Here is a 17,702-nt window from a genome sequence, read left to right as displayed (position 1 = left end):
AAACCTGCATATGGTTAATGCTTCTATTTTTCACCTTCATCTTTTGAGAGAATATTAAATCATAGTTTAACATTTACCCTGATGTAACTTTGTACAGAGCTGGTGCCCCACAGCTTTCAAAAAGGGGTTTCTTTCCTTAAAATCTGCTTCATGTGAGAGAAAATTGGAGCTGATTTTGAGGCAATACTATTTTCCCCTCTGCACTCCAACAGAAGGTTTGTCTTTCTTCCCTGTCTGAAGGCAGCCTGTTGGAAATAGCACACTTAATTGTCCTTCCAAGGTAACAGCTTGTGAATATTTTTTGCCTTCTTTGCAGCATGTAGGATAAATGTGAGAGTCCACCAGATCAGCTTAGGTGGTTCCAATAGTCCTTGCAGAGATATTGAGACAGCCAGGAAATCTCCTGGTGCTTTGCAAGTCATGAATGATTTCAAGTTTCTCCAGAAGGAATGACAGAATCTCTTTTCTTTGCAAATGATGATAAGATACTTAAATTTCCCAATATAAGATTGGACATCTGGAACCAAGGTGGTGTTAGATTATTTTGGCCTATTTTAGACTTACACAAGTCCAACTTCTTCCTGGAAAAAAATGATCTAATATTTATAACTCTGTTTCATAATCTCTTTTAGTTCACACACCTTTAAGGGATATTATCCATTGCCTACTTATGATTCTAGCTCTTGAATATGCAATTTTTTTGGAGGGGTGATGGTAAAAACTGCAATTGAATAGGATTAGGGCACTCTACATACAGAAATTGCACAGTAACAAGATGAAATGTTAGTCCAAATATTACTCCAGCATTAAGAACCCCTCTGCCCCATTCTACCCAGTTGAAAGCTAGAACTATTTTTACTTTTGCCCTATTTCTGGGTGCCTTTGGGTGTTATTGGCACAGAAGGCAAATTGAAATTCCAGCTGTAGCTCTGTAACAGTCTCCTGCTTATTTTTCAGTTGCTAGACTGCATCTCTTCCCCAGACAGCACTGTCAAACCCCTTGAAGGGGATAGTTCCTGAAAATAACCTCCATGCAGAAGAGATTATAATTTCTATTCACATCACCTCTTTATTTATGAGCTCGTTTCTTTCTCCTCTTGCTTTAAGGGTTTAGAGAAAACATAAGATTTTTTTTTTCTTTTTCTTCTATTTCTACATTCTCATTACCAGGGCTCTAGGTCTCAAAATGGTGCTTGAACAAGATTTCTGTTAAACTCAGATTTTTCTTATTTCAGGTGCTATAAAGCACTTCAAAATGTTTTATGCAATCAAAGAAGAAGAAAAGAAAACCAGAAGCTTTCTAAATTGGAGCTTTTACCTGGTACAGGATTACATTTAATACATACTTTACACCATGGAACCTACTCCTTGGGGCCAAACTTGCCTTTTAACTACTGACAAACATGGGCTGCACCACTGCTCCATCCACCCAAGCTCCTTTCTCAGTGTGTGATGTGGGAGGACTGGTTTTGATATGCAGCGAGGTGTGCCAAAGGAATAAGTGAGGAGCTTTCAGAAAAGGTCTAATAACAAGTGACATGTAATGTTTAGACAAAAATGCTGCCTGACATCATTCACTGTCCATTTAAGGGTACTGCAGTGAGTCACTGAGCGCTTGACAACTAACCAAATGCTGAAGCTCAAGCATCTAAAAAGAAACATTAAATACAAAATCCTTTCTAAAAATTTCACTGTTTTACGTATTTTTAGTATCTAAGCATTTTCTTGGTCAGACTTTGTTAAGTAACTTTACCCTCAAAAGATTTCATGCCACAAGGTTTTTCCCCTTTACCTGTTTTATGGCTGTCACAGTTATGACAAAGAACAATGGCAATCCACTGGTAATAGGACTGGTAGGGGTATCTATCATGAGCTAAAAGGGAAGAAAATATGAACATTAGCTCAAATTTTATTTTTACCATTGTAATTTCAAAAAAAAAGTCAATAAAAAACCACCCTAATAAAGTAAGACATGACAACTATTTTCCAAGTATCTCATTATAAATTGTGAGTGTTTTTACTGCATTTCTTGCAATATTTCTGGAGCAAAACTCAGTTAAATAATACATGTCAATAATGATGCAAACAAAAGGTTCTAGGTAACAGAGCAGCCTTAGTCACATTTGTAATGCATGTGACAATTTTAAGAGTCCTTAGTAAAAGGAAGATATACTTCCATTCTACAGAGATGAATTTGGAAGTATATTACAAAGGAAAGAAATCTACATTTCGTGATGCTGTTTCAACATTCTATACAATCTACTGCTTACCAGCAATGTAGAGTATAACATCATCCACTTCAGAAGTGAAAATAAAGTTAAAAACAGTAATTTCCAATGGTTTAGATATTAGAGAACATTTTCTTTTTCAGACTGCACCTTTCCAGTTCCCCCAAGTTAACATGCATTTTTTACAATCTGTGCTATTGTTGCTGGCATGCCAAAAGTGCAGTGTACACACTAAGATTCTGTATGTGGGGGGATGTTAGTGCTTCTCCTCTGCTGCAGGAAAAAACCAACACGGTCAAGTGCTGCAAAGAAAATATACACAGGAACTATTCAAAACCACAGACACTGATTGGATCCACTTTACCTGAGACCTATGGCATTGCTTTGGGAATCATTAAAGAAGAAAAAACAAAATCATACATGAAGTTTACTCTCTTAAGAGCCAAGAGCCTCACAGAGAAAACAGATTATGCCACCTTACAACGCATGCATGAGTTTATTTCTTTTGCCATTGAACAGACAATTTACAGAACACAACAAAAATGAGACATAGCCTGCAATATTGTTCCTCAACTGCAGCACTGCAATTTCAGCTTGGCAGCATGTTGTCCAAGAAGACCCATGCCAAAAGCACCTGATTTAGGTGATATAGATGACATTTCTGCCATCTATACTCTCTCACTCTTTCTCAAGAGAGGCTCATATATGAAAATGAAGCAGGTTTTGTGCTGGTGGAATTGTCATGGCAGCCTGCTCTCTTTGCCTCTTTCACCAGAACACCATGGTCCTTTGCCTGCCACACAGTTGGACACACATCCACACACACCTGGTGTCACCAAAATGCAGTCTGTCACCATGTTTTGGGCATGCACGTGTGTGGTGAACAACGTGGACTGGACTGTGCTGTAAGTTTAAATCCCACACTGAGACTTTGCCCCAGCTCTGCCATCCCCAGTGGAACAAGGTGGTAATGACAGATTCTGCATCTTGGTCACATGAGATTTGTATGACAGGGAATATACCATGGTGATCAACTTTAAAAGGCACCTTTGCCTTATACAAAAAAAAAAAAAATTAGATATTAATGAACTTCCAAATGGGATTTGAATAAAAACCTTCTAATAAATGAACAAAAACTACTGCAGCTTTTCTCCTGTTCTATTTCCAAGAATGCAGGCACATAGACAAGACATTTCCCATACACATGAGGGCATCCACTTGTCACAAAGACAACAGGATTACACTCAGTGTAATCTAATGCCTTTAGATCTCTATTTGTTCATGGATATCACATTTAGATATTACTGAACTCAACAGTTTGAAAGAAATGTGACACAAAATTGAACTAAAGGGGTAAATCTGCTTTTATTTCTTTTTAATGCAATGCTGGCTGTGGTTACTTTAAGTAACATTAATGTACTATCTCCAGCATGTCTCCATGTTCCTGAAGCTACAACATGTTAAACAGCATGAAACATCACAACAGGAATGACACAGTCAATACTCTTAACTAGGAAAATGCGATGGACAACACATTCTGTTAGACAAAGTTAGAACAGTATGACTTTAGTGACTCCCAACACAGGAATTTTCAGCCTAGAAAGGTCATTCTTTCTAAATGTGAAAGAACAAGATCAAGGGACACAGGAGGCAATGGATTCAAAACCACAGAACTGGCCCAGTATTGACATCTTGCACAATCACAGACAAATTTTATGAACTCCTCACTATCCCTGTTTTTTGTCAAATGAGGTGCCATATTTTTCAGATGCATACTATTAAATGTTGGTTAATCACTGTGGAGGACTGCACACGTTCAAAGCATTCTATTTTATAATGATAGAAAAGTTTGTGTACCCCAAAATCTTGTCTCTGCCTCAGACATTAATTTGTCTTTCAAAAGTTACTATTTCTCCTTAGACTCTTTCTCCTTTCACCTGCTAAGCCTACAATAGCTCCACAGAATTCAGGTACAAAATTACAGAGCTGGGGGTGCAAAGATTACCGAAAATGTACACACTGTCATAATATACTCGTGGATGTTCTTCATTAAAAGAAGAACAAAAAAGCTACAAAAGCCACAGCAGTATTTCTGACCTGTACTGTAACAGTAACAGCATTAACTGACATCTTCAAAACCGACAAACTGTCAACCCAAATTGTAACACCTGTGGGTTCATTTTATCTGAACAAATTGAATGTCAGGATCTTAGAACTGTGTCACAATAGTCTGTTGACTTACAAAAGCGAGATTCCACCTACACTGGGAATATACACTAATCTCTGCTCAGCTCAAGAGCAAGCACACTGCCCACTTTGGTGCCAGTGAACCTGAATGTCTGTGTTTCTGCACACAAATGTCCAAGAAGCACTTAAAAACACACAGTAAAACTCCTGGTTTATTCAAACACCACCAATGCCCACAAAAATAAGAAGTCTATTTGGAATTTCATTACCACCTTACGAGATTTAAAATTGTATTTTGAGGCAATTGAGTCCCTCTGCTGTCAGTGCAATGGGCTTTAAAGCTGCACACTTAAACACATTGGCATTCATAAAGGTAAAACCTAAGAATAACACTTAAATTTGGACATAATTGTTTTTAAAGTGATGTTCTTTTCCCAGAGAAACTGGAAATGTGTTCTTTTTATAGGCAGAATATGTAAGTAGAGAAGTTAAATTCACAGAACAAAAATCAGTGGCAGATTTACAACATAAACTGCAATTTCCTGAGTATTATTCAACTTACCTGAACCAAAAATATAATGAGAAAATAAAAGTTGGCTACTCTTCGGAACTGCTCAAATAAGTTTTTTGGAACAAAATTCCACACTGTATACTGAAGGGAAAAAAAAGGGAGAGAAGAGTAATTACGACACACTGAACAATTTTTCAATGAAATTCAGTTCCAATCCCATTAAAGTCTGTTAAGCTAAATCTTTTCATTCTCCATCTCCCCTCCCCCAAACCTTCTCCTGGTCTTGGTCTTCTCCCACACAGAGCTGCTGTATCCAATTTTTGTTGGTTTTTTCTCCTTCTGTTTCAAGTACAGCTAGCAGGGAAGCAGAGGTAGCAACTGCATTGCCAGTACAGGCCATGTTTTAAATGTTCTCCTACCCACTGGGATAGGGGCAGCTGGAGTCATTTGGCTGTTTGCATCCTGGGTAGCAGGGAAGAAATTTAATTCTTGCAGCTGTAACATTCTCTCCAACACCACAGCGACAAGGCACATCCCACCACCAGCTCCACTGATTTCAATCCAAGAACACACTAGGAGGGAATCTGCAACTGCAGTCCACTGCTGATTTATTTTATGCAGAGTATTAGCTTTCAATTTGGCTACTTTAAAAACCCTCACAACCAGCTTCACCCTTCTTTTTAAGTAGTTTGGTGCATCACATTCAGACATGACCAGCACTGGTTTAAAACCTACTGTCCTTCAGAAATCCTGACCAACAGGCTTAATTGCTCTGTACTTTAATAGGCTTTGAGGAAAGAAGGATGAGAGGAGAAAAACTACATAGGAAGCAACCTTGCTTTTCCCTCAAAAAAGTTTGTTTCATTTTGAATATTGTATATGCACCACTAGACATCATACACACCTGCACATTTACCAAACAACTTCTAAAGTAACATATCAAGTGGTTTTCCCACAAGAAATGGATTCCTTACCTTGGATGATATGATTCTGTTGTCTGCAAACTTCTGAGGAACATAATGGCCATGCTGGGGAAAACGATTTGCTATATAAATAGTTCTTGTATCGCTTTGATGAGGTGGGTCAAAACCCTAAAAATAATATAAAAATAAAATAAAAAAGAGGTGATTGAGAAAGACTGTTAATAGCTGCTGTTTTCTAAAACTGTTAACTTTGTGCTGAAAAATGATATACAGATATCAAGTAGCAGTTTTGGAATAGTGGCTCTTGAATAGTAAAGAAAATTAATGTACAAAATTGAAGTCTGTTTTGTCCATAGAATTTTCAAAAATTGGGAAAAAACCCTCCCTCAATTCTGAGGTTGTGTACTCATTCTGAAAAATAAAATTAAAAAAATCCTTTCTCAAGAAGGACAGAGATGCAAACTTGAAACCTTGTGAAACTTAAAAAAGAAGAAATAGAAATGAAGATGAAAATATAATTAAATTACAAAACCTCCCAGCTGTGCTCATAAAACCAATTATTGAAAAAAATAAAAGGTCAAAACAAACAAGTTATACTAGTATGCTGTGACAACTGGATTTTGAAAAGATTCTCACCAGCTAAAAATCAAAAGCATATGCATCTGACTAGACAATACTGTTTTTCCAAACAGGTTTTATCTCCAAGAAGTAACAATTTGTCAAATCTCAAATGTGATTTCCTGTCACGACCACCAATTCATCCAACAACTCTGAGTCATCCATGTCATCCCACTGAGGAAAAGGCCTTCAGTGCTGAGGAGGCTGGAGAAGTGGGAGCCACAGCTGAAGCACTGAGAACCCACTGGACAACACCCAGAGGACTGGAACATGAGCCACAAGGGATCCTAAAAACATGACTTATAACGCAAGGCTGAACAATCTAAAAGGCAAAGAGCAAACAAATTAGAGTCATTTAGCCTAGAGGAGAGGAAACTTGGGATATCCTAGCAAATCTTCTGATATAGAAAAGACTGTTCCATTGAGAAAACAGGTAATTTAAAGGACAAAGAAGAACAGAAGCAAGTAGGCTTAAGCTGCAGGTAGGAAAACTTAGTCTGGATATTGGCAACCAAACCAAAATTCCTTTCTTATGGAAAGGAAGAATTAAAAACCAAAATAAGTCATGTGGGAAGGTTGTAATGTCTCTGTAACACAAGGGCTTGTATCTAGGTCATTCAAGTCTATCTTTAATAGAGCCTTTCCTGGGGCTACATGACTCACCAGAACTCTTCCTAGCAATAATTTTTTGACCTGGACAAGCAGGTGATGCCAAAAGACAACAAACAACACAATAAAACAGTAATAATTCAGAGAACAGGCCAAGAAAACTACTAAAATAAAAAGAGAAAAGCTCTAAGACATGAAATAAACCAGTGAAATTAAATCTGGAACTGTTAATTGTTCAATCAGGAATCAATGACTGTGAGGTGCTGAATTTCAGTGCCAACACCACACACATTCCTAATCTTAGAATTGACTTTGCACTGTGTCCACAATCTCCTTGTTCTTTGATGCCATGTGCAAGGACAACTGGTGGAACAGCTAGGAAGGGCATTCCCAATTCCATTACTGCAGGTGAGGAAACGACATTTGCAGTTGTGTTGCTTCACATGTGAAACCAGGCTCAGACCCTGAATGATGTCAAATAAAAACTGACACTTCACAGAACTCCAGAAGAAGATACTTCTGTACCAGTAACTACAGAAGATAAACAGTGAGCACAATGAGTGACACAAAAAGTGGTTGGTATAACCCATCAAGAATTTTCTTAAATCCATGAATATCTCTAACACAGGGCATGAGGTCTGTTCACATCCAGGATGGTGTCATTTTAAAGTAAGGTAATAATAAAAAGAATCCTCTCAAACATACAAATTTTTGTGTTTGACATCATTACCAGAGAAACCTTCTACATCAGAAAGAAAGAGGTCCAGAAAAAAGAAGGGAGAAAGAAAGGAAGGGGAATTTTTCAAAGAGATTTGAAGGAGAACAAACTTTAGATGACAAGCAGTGGAAGGCTGGTCTAGTCACAGGCTCCAGGGTGAAAACTTGTTTAAAGATAAGAGTGGAGCAGTGAGACAAAAAGTAGATAGGGGAAAGGACAGGAGAAAATACATAGGATGCCAAAAGCAAAAAGAAAGGAACTGTTCACAGCTTTAAGAAATACAAGCATGAAAGTAAGATGAAAAAAAAAGTACCTGTTAAATGATGACACAAAATTTAAAAAGAGAACAGTGTTTGCAGCAGAAGCATTTTGGATACCTGACATTAGTGACACATTATTTCTAAATCAATCCAGAAGATGCCACAAATAAAAGGGTTTTGCAAGCAAGAAAAAATGTGCCTAATTAGTAAGACTAGGTGCACAGCTCTCTTCTATCTCAGAAAATGTCTGGCACTCACAAAATACCAGACATTCTCACTTTGGAAAGTCATACTCTACAGCCTGAAAAAATTCAAACAGATGTAAAGCAAGGGAAATAAAACCAGAAAAAGCAAAGAAAACAAGTGGCAGTCTTCTTTCTGGCAGTGAAAAATGCTAATCTCCATGCCACTTGCTGAAAGTTATTAAAAGATAAACGAAAGGTTTCAGAGTGACTACAGTATCACTGAATTTTTTATATGCCCTTTTTAGGCAACTATCTGAGCACCTGAAAGTTGATGAGTTTGATGACATTTTTATTATGAAGAGTAAAGACCTCTGTACAATTCCAGCCTCACTGCACAAGCACTTCTATCAGAGAAGAATACATCTGCTGAAGCAGACTCAACTGATTAAAAGGAATCTATTTTCCAAATCGGAATCTCTGGCCATACAATTTTACAGGTGCAGTTGTGCAGTTAAAACAGTTTAAAACTGCAGTCTTTACACATTTAATTCCATTTTGTTGACATTTGCCACAGAGAAAGCTCAGAAGCTGAGCAGTCAGCAGATCACAAAGCACACCCAAGGCAGGCTGGGGACAAAAACCCTTCAGTTGTCAGAGCTGTGGTTGGAAAAGGACATCCCTGACAACCTTAGTGACTTGACTGTAGTCACAGCAGGAAATAAGTGTCAGAGCTGGGAACAAAACCCAGATTTCTTAAATTTTATGACTGTAACTTCTAAAGATCATTTGAAATTACCCAGCATCCCTGTCATCTCATAATTAGCCAGACCACAACCAAGTAGATCTGCCAGAGAAATTTTCATTACACATCTCTCCAAGGAAAATTCTGCACAGACAATGAACTTAATTTTCAAGAACTGAAATGTCTTTAACACTTCCCAAACTATGGGATTGGTCATTGAGCCTGCTCCTGACACAAACTGATCTGTAGTCCAAATTTTTGCCCGGCAAAGGGATTTTGCACGGTAACTGTCCACAGCCAGCAAAGCAGGCTGAAGCACACTGTCTCCTAATTTCACTTATTAGACAGTTCTCTCTTTCTAACGTCATTCTCTAACTCAGCTGCAGAAGTAGGGTAACATGCCCTTGTCAAAGGATTTCTGCAGCTGAACAGCATGAGCAGAGAATCCCCAAATTAAAGTTTGAGTCTTGCAAAACGATTGTCACCAATATCTTTCAACAAAAGTTAGTTTTCCTGCAGTTCTCTCGTGAAGTGATTTCTACCCAAGTGCACAGATAATTGATGACATCACAAATGATGCTGAGTGTATTACAGAATCTGATATTTAAAGCTTCTTGATAAGGTATATTACAGGCATATATATTACATGAGTCAGCTTTAAATAAAATTTGACCATAAGATAAAGTGACCTGATTTTCCCCCCTTCATGCTGCAAGTTAAATCTACATTTATTAGCTAAAGTTCAGCCCCTCAGCTGATTTATCAACACAAACCAGGAGTTATCTACCCTTGGAATACATCCCTCACTTAATTTCAATCTGCACATTCCCAATAGAAGTTTTGCACCCAGATAAACTCAACATGTTTGTTTTTGAATATAGTTTAAACACATACCACTTAAATACAATACAAAGTGCCTGAGTGAAGCTGATTTACAAAGCACAAATGAAAGTAACTTTTGAGGAAAAAAAAAGAAAAAGAAGAAATAAGTGATTCAGAGTTTTCCTTTTTTATAAATTTGCAATGACTCTAACCAAAGACGAAGTAGTTTTTACTAAATTCCTTCAGCAGTGATTTCGTTACTGTTCTAAAAGTTAGACAAAGACATCCTCTGTGCAATAATTAGGTCCCTTTAAAACAGCACAGAAAACATACCCCGAGGAACTGAGGAGAAATATTTGACTGCAATTTTATGCAATTTATTTCATGAAAGAAATGGGATTCAACAGCCACCCCAAAATAACCCCTTCCTACATTCTGTCTCCATTTCAACCACTTGCCCAGAATTGCCCATGTAGCCATCGGATAAGGTGGACTGGAAAACTGATCCAACCAAACCCCCACCATTTTTCCCACTTGTTTTTTTTTATTTTATTTTATTTTTTTTTAATGTGTCAGTTCCCTAAAACAATTGCATGGTCATGCCAATTGCCTGGTGACAAAAGCACTTACTATGAAAGAAGAGTTTTATATTGCTGCTGAGGAAGCATTATTAACACACACAATGAATTACGTAACCACAGAGTAAGCAAATGAGAAGCAGCACTACAAAAAGAGACCCTCCCAACACCTGCAAGTGTAAAGGAAGAAAAGAAAAACAGCTTTTTTGGTCAACTTGTTGATATAATATACACATATACTGCATATATATATACATATATACACATATAATGCTTCAATACCACTATTAACGTAGGGCAGTGTGCACGTACACCCTCCCCACGCCCTCCCCAGCACTGTGAAGTGAGACAGCAGAAATTCATGGATCTTTCAGCAAGGATTAGTGACATGAGACCAGCACACAACAAACCAATCGCTGTGTCAAGCTTTGCAATACAAACATCGATAATTACAAATCATCTGACAGGCAGTTTTTGCCTGTCACTTGAATAAAGCTGGCATGGTTTAACATCATCTCCCAGGGTTTCTCATTCATTCCTCACAGCTTTTACAGGGGTAAAAAAAGCAAACTTATATTTGCCAAAAGAACTTCTGCTATGTGACCACTTTTCAGTGAAAGGGGTTTGAAAGAAGAAGTCTCATTTAGAGCCTCTTCCTCATTTCAAAAACCACACTGGACAGTGCTAGGAAAAGTAGCAGATCCCCCATAAGCCATCTGATTATCAAGTACTACCCAATAAAACTAATAAACAGATGAAAACCTGGTCTGAGAAACCCTTTTTCCTCAGGAAGTGACTTGACTGATCGTGGCTGCAGAAGCAGAACACCACATCTCCTGGCAGACAGCCCAAAAGTCTGCTATTACACTGCTGTCAAGATATATTTTGATTAAAGGTGTTTTGAGGAAATGGATTTTCTTGCTTTGGATTTTCTTCTGAATATACATAGAATACTTTTCCCTCTGTCAGATAAGATGATCTATACACACTCCATGCCCATTTTCAGAAGTCTGTGTAAATTTGTACTCTATACAGTCAGCCAATAATTCTTTCAGTCATATAACTAGGCACTGGTCAAACTGAATTTGCCATATCAAAGGTTAGCATGAAGGAGGAAACAGCCTCTCACAGCAATTTTAAACACTGCTCTAACAACTGAAGTAGTGAATCAGCTGAAGCACCCTGACGTGTACATGGTTTGTTCCTCCCCTTTTAAATACCACTGCAGTAAAGAAATAAAACTGTACTAAAAGCCATGCACCATTCGTGCAACTTCCTCTTCCCACTTACTGTATCTACAGTTGTTTAAAATATCTGATAATAAATCATGCTGTAACCTTCTAAAAGACCTATAACCAGACTACATTATTTTGTGAAAACACACCCTCTAGGAAACAAGGCCGGAGAAATCATGAAGCAATAATCTGTCCTTTTACTACATTAAAAAATCTGCCTCATGCTACATTCAGAAAAGTTGTACTCGTGCTCATCACAAAGTCCTGGTTACATATAGCTCAAATTGTTCTTATTTTGCCTTATTTTTTCAAAATGCCCACAGAAGTAACCTGGGAAAATCCCTACTTAAAATTTAAAAAAAAAAAAAAAATCATCTGTCTTCTCTTTATTTATCTGCAAACATAACAAGCCAGGTCAACTGGCCTCATTCACTGCTAACATACTTCCCTGCGCCAGTTCCTCTACTCTGGTCACTGATGCCAAACATACTGGTCTTGTAACATCAATAAAATCAGAAAGGAAAAGGGAGCTGAGCAGGCAAGTTATGCTTTCTAACACAGTGCTCTCAAGACAGTTATGGCACGGCTGGTTCCCGTGAGCAGCAAAGAATTTTAACAGAGGTTCAGGTACAATGCTTAATTCTAAAATAGTCTGACTTGCATCGATGCAGGAAATGGCTTTCTTACCCTCCTCACAATCCAAATTACAGTATTTACAAAGCATTTTGGATTTCATATGATAAAACAAACCTAAAGCCTTATAACAGCTACTTGTGACTGTCTTCAAAAGAATTCTTTGTCCTACAGAATTATTATTCCAGCACCCAAAGGGGGACTACAAGAAAGCCAGGGAGGGACTGTTTACAAGGGCATGTACTGATATGACAAAGGGTAACGGCTTTAAACTGATAGAGAGCAGATTTAGATTAGATATAAGGAAGAAACTTTTCCCTGTGAGGGTGGTAAGGCTTTGGCATGGAAAGCTGCTGATGCTCCATTCCTGCAGTGTTCAAGGCCAGCTTGTATGGGCTTATCCTCTTGCCTCGATATATTTAACCAATAAAATGACTGTAATACATTCCTTATTCATTGCTTTATTTTAGGATGCTCCCTGTCATAGTCAGACACAGATTATGAAGATTATCAATAACAGATCCAGTGATACTTTTGCTCAGATGCTGTTTGGCAGAAAACAGACTTCACAATAAATGTGTCTTCAACTCAAATGAAGGAAGAAACTTAGTTAACAGTCAGATTCTAAGAAGCAAACCTCAGTCTCAGACAGGGCTAATCGCTACTCTTCAAGGCCAGTCAGTGCTCTCTAAGTTTTTTCTTTTTAAAAAATGTTAAAGTCCAAGAAGTTTGTGAGAAGTTGAACTTTGACAGGATCTGTGGTCCAGAATATTTGGTATTTTGCCATGCTTCCCAAAGCAGCCCATTCCTCTAAATAAGTGGAAATGAAGATGCCTTTGAAGTTCCAAATACACAGTTTTTTAATCTCAGAACTAAAAGTTTGCCTCTGTGGGCTCCAGCAATTAGTTGTTCATATCTGCAATATCATCTCCCCCTCAAGCATGAACAGAGACTGGGCAAGATTTTCAAAGGTGACAGGTGATTTCAGATACCTCTCAAGAGACAACTATAGGGCACCATATTTTGTAAAATAAGAATTGAGATCCCCAAAATCACAAATCACTTTTAAGAACACTGCTTGAATATAAAGTACCTTGAATATGGTACAATTCTGCAGTAATCAATCAGACAGAAATAGCAGCTACTAAACAGGTCACACTAAGAAATACAGAACCAATGCAGTAAATGAAACATTTAACATACAAATCCTTCATCTACCTTGAATAACCATGGTATCTCAGAAAAAAGTAACAAAAACCTCCACACCCTAACTGTATCCTTTCTGCACATTCCCTGTATTCATTTAAGTAAGGTTATAGCAGATGTTCAATATTTAATAAGGCATTCCAATCTGTGACAGGTTATGAACTTTCACTTAAAACTAGAAAGCAGCTCCAACTTTGTAGATAACAATTTCACCATAAAAACATTACATTTGTCAAGTCCACGACAGGACAAATACAGAAGAATCATACATTCCTTCACACATTTGCATCCTATATGCACCAGTATCTTAAAATGAAATACTGTTTACTCACTGCTTTGAAGAGTCATTTGTAAAAGTATTTTACACAAGCATGAAGGGCTCCTGTTCTGGGCTACTAATACGACCACTATCCCATAAGAATACTGAAAATCACCGTTTTCAATATCTGGATTGGTTCTAGCAGCAATAGCTACTTCTGCCAATCAGTTCCGGCACTGCAAGTCTAATTCACATTTTCCTTCAGCATGGGGGAAAAAAAAAACCTTTCCAAATATCTCTTCCCCCAGAATCACCCCAAGATAATAAATCTTACGGTTTTTTCAAAATGTGTGCCAAAATTACACTGACAATTGCTGACAGTTGCTGCTCAACAAATTTCACAGGAAGAGAAGTTCGTTCATAGCTAGGACTGTCTAGCTCTTCCTTTTAACACGCTCGGATAAAGCCTGATCTGTAAAAACATTACAGTTGTGAGTCTGCTCCATCCATTGAATAGCACTTTAAGTTTTAATTCCATTTCAAATATGATTTATGACCTAAGTATCAGTTTAATGTCCTGCTTTCAGACATGTGTACAAACTAGTTTATCCTTAAAGCCTACTAAATCTTAAGCACCCTTTCTCTTTTGTTGCGATTCCCCTTCCAAACAGATATGTAAAATATCTGAAAAAACTAGCACAGCCACCCATAAACTAAGCACAAAAATGTGCAAAGGAGTAACAAAATGCAGCAACATATAACAAGATATTTTTTTTTGGTTTAAACCATTTGAAACTTCTTCCCCTGGTAAAGTATTTCAGAATGAAAACAGCCAGCTTGCCTTTTGTCTACATCATTATCTTCTTCCCATTTACAGTAAAGTTTTCCTTTCCCATGCTTATTTTTGCTCAAAGTAAACAAGGAAAAAAATCCTCTTAAGTCACTGCATGTGGGAGGCCAAGGAATTGCAGGGGTTTGTTTTTCAAATCACAGTGTAGCTGTCAGTCCCACTTTCTATCTTTTCTATCATGGCCTGTACTATTGCTAAGTGGTTTTTTCAACAGCAGCTGAAAAGAGGTTTGTAAAAAAAAAAGTAAGGTTAAAAAAAAGTCTAGCTGCAAATATGTCACCTGTGTTTTGCTGAAAGATATGACCTTGCATTTACAGAGGCACTTTGTCAGATCTATCTTGCTGCAGTTCTTATCTGCTGGCTTAACAAACAGATTTTGTGCTAGAAATTAGAGGATTTTTTGGAGAGGTAGATACCTTTTCCCTGGTGAAATAGTTTAAAAACGAGTTGTAACTACTGAGGGCATTAAAGTACAATAAAGAGACCACCAATGAAAGGCACAAGTCATGAGGCTTTCAATGAAATTTAAATGCTTTATTATAGTTTTCTTTTATAACTCCTATCTCTCCATCCTGAGGAAAGCAAATGCCAGTTTTAATGAAGTCAGTCAATCCATTTAAAACTAGAAAAACAAATACCAGTGATATCCAAAACACATGTTGAATGTTATTAAATTTAGCACATATTTACTTGCCTTAGATTATGAATTTTACCTTCTGGTGAGAGGTCATAAGCAATCTCTTAACACTAAGAAGAGGCATTCACCCTGAACCACCCCCCCAAATACTACCAAATACTACCTGCTGACTAGAACACAAAAAGTTTTTGCTCTTTGTCAACAAAATAATATTTTTCTCCCCTAGTCACATAAAACATAAATAGATGGTAGTTAGTGAGGGAAGAGGACCTGTTAGTGCAGGAATACCATACAGTCAATTAAACAGTCATATTATTGAGTGACAAGTGCAAATTTGGCACAACAAAAAATCTGCTGCTTAAAAAAAAGAAATCCAAGTCTCACAGCAAGGCAGCACGTCGGACAACACTGATCTTCCTATTTTTAAAACAGTCTTTGAAAGACACAGTGTCATGACTGCTTTGATTAAGTTTGGGTAGGCAATTTTTAAATTTAGGGTTTAATTTTTTACGAGGTAAGACTTAAAAAATCACACACAGGACAGAGCGGATATCTCCATTGGGAACAGACAGCTGGCTGAAGGCAGGGCCGGGTTCTGCACGCTTTGGAACACACTGTGCTGAGAATGTGTTAGCCTTCAGCAGTCGCAGAATACAGAAAGAAAATAAGGGTAGAAGACCCAAACACAATGGGAGGACTAGTCCAGCAGATCAAAGAATATCTCTAGCAGAAAAAAAACAGGCCACATTTTCTCCTGACATGAGGGGAGTCACCAATCCCCAGCTCTCAAGCTACTCTATCAAGGCAATGCCACCTTTGGCCTGTTCTAACATGCACCTCGCTGATCCTGCAGTGACAATTCAGAAGGTATTAGCTGGGCACTCTGAACCATGGGAACTCTTCTGAGAAAATATGCATTTATTTTTATAGTATACAATAACAAACACCCACTTAATTTTCGTCAAAAAGGCTAAGAGGCTTCAGTGACAAATAAGAGGGGGAAAACGATACTCCAGAAAAGCAAGGTGATTTCAGAAGCTAGATTCTCAGTCATTAGATTAGTTTAAACTACTTTCAGCATTCAAAAAATACAGGGAATTACTTTTTTTGAGGGGGAGGGGGTTAACTGTATTGATTCAATTCATTCAACAAAATGATTAAGTGAAAATAATAAACACATGCCAGGGCAAACAACGAGATCAAATGCTGTCCACCTTGCTCACAATGCCAATAACTGCAAGTTATCTCAAAATACCATCTGTTCTCTCAGAACATCTTAACAGACACCAACACCTGGAAGCAAAAGGGATGTGACAGAGATTACCAAAACAAAAGAGTCAAAAACATTCTCTATGATCACCCCTCAGTGCAGGCTATGTAGAACTTTTGGACTAGATGAACTCTAAACTTTCCTCCCAGTCTGAGCCTTCCTATAACCATGAAATAAAATTTAGTCTGGTAATTAGGTTTTCTGGTTAATCTATATTTTTATTTTTGACTTACAGCTAAATAGCAAAGCTGCATTTGCCCGTATACCTCACGTAAAAGTTGCTGTCAGTGCACAGCAGCACTGAGGTTCTTAAACTGTAAAGATCCTCTGTCAAATACAGCTCAACTTTGCTTGTCTTGAACTTGTCATTTATAGAAGAGGGACCAGGCAGGCAGCTCTTAGGTTTTCTCCATGCAATATCTTTTGTACATCATTGAGATGACAGATAACAGATCAAAAGGCTCAAACTCCTCATAATAGCAACTAGAAGGATAAACCAGAGACTCTTCTTCACATGACAGGACTAATAGTTCAAAATTACACAGCTAAAAATCAAACATACAAAAGTATTCTACAACAATTTTTGGATACCACCTCACCAGACAACTGAAGGTATCATTATTTTCTGTCAATACCACTGCAACAGCTCCTACACTCCATGTGCATCACCAGGACCCCAGCACAGTCCAAACACTGTCACAAACCCACAGAACGAGAAGTGGAACAGAAAGTCACCGAGCTTTACAAATGACATGTTGTACTCTGGTTTTGTGTTGGTGCTGCACAGACTCGACCCGGGGAGCCACAACACCCCTCTGCCGTACACAGACCAGCTATGTCATCTAACCCATCACAGCTGGAAATGCAAATAAAACGTACTATGCTATTCCTGAATATTAGTGATGCTTCCTATCAACTATTGTTTATCCAGTTGCTTTTTTCAAGCAGACTTGGCTGTCTGTGCCTGTGGCTTTATGCAACCCTCAGCAAATCCACATGCCACCTGCCTTTCTGAGATCTCAAGGTAACAGAGTTGGAACTCAAGCATCTTTCCTGTGCAAAGCTTGTCTTGGAAGTACCTCAGGGTATTTTACTCAAAGCCATGAATTGTAACTCCACTTTTCTCTACATTTTGTATTACTAAAACTTAAGTACATCCAACTATTAACTAGATAATTATATCTTTTTAATATTAGCTAGAAAGTTAATGAATTACTATAAAGTCTATTTA

The 17,702-nt window shown here is 37.8% G+C and overlaps 1 protein-coding gene across 8 annotated transcripts in view; it reads right to left on the bottom strand.

The window, feature by feature from the left end:
* Window positions 1–17,702, bottom strand: part of ATP11B (ATPase phospholipid transporting 11B (putative)) — a 65,371-nt gene that overhangs the window by 44,771 nt on the left and 2,898 nt on the right. For all 8 annotated transcript variants that reach the window (XM_017810531.1, XM_017810535.1, XM_017810536.1 and 5 more), the window contains exons 2-4: window positions 5,901–6,017; window positions 4,978–5,067; window positions 1,793–1,873 (exon numbers count right to left, since the gene is read on the bottom strand). In XM_017810531.1, the coding sequence (XP_017666020.1) occupies window positions 1,793–1,873; window positions 4,978–5,067; window positions 5,901–6,017 (288 nt within the window). The remainder of the gene's footprint in view (window positions 1–1,792; window positions 1,874–4,977; window positions 5,068–5,900; window positions 6,018–17,702) is intronic.

Source organism: Lepidothrix coronata, unplaced genomic scaffold (genome assembly GCF_001604755.1).
Source record: "Lepidothrix coronata isolate B3197 unplaced genomic scaffold, Lepidothrix_coronata-1.0 Scaffold29, whole genome shotgun sequence".
In the NCBI taxonomy this organism is placed as follows: domain Eukaryota; kingdom Metazoa; phylum Chordata; class Aves; order Passeriformes; family Pipridae; genus Lepidothrix; species Lepidothrix coronata.
This window is presented reverse-complemented; position numbering and strand designations above follow the sequence as displayed.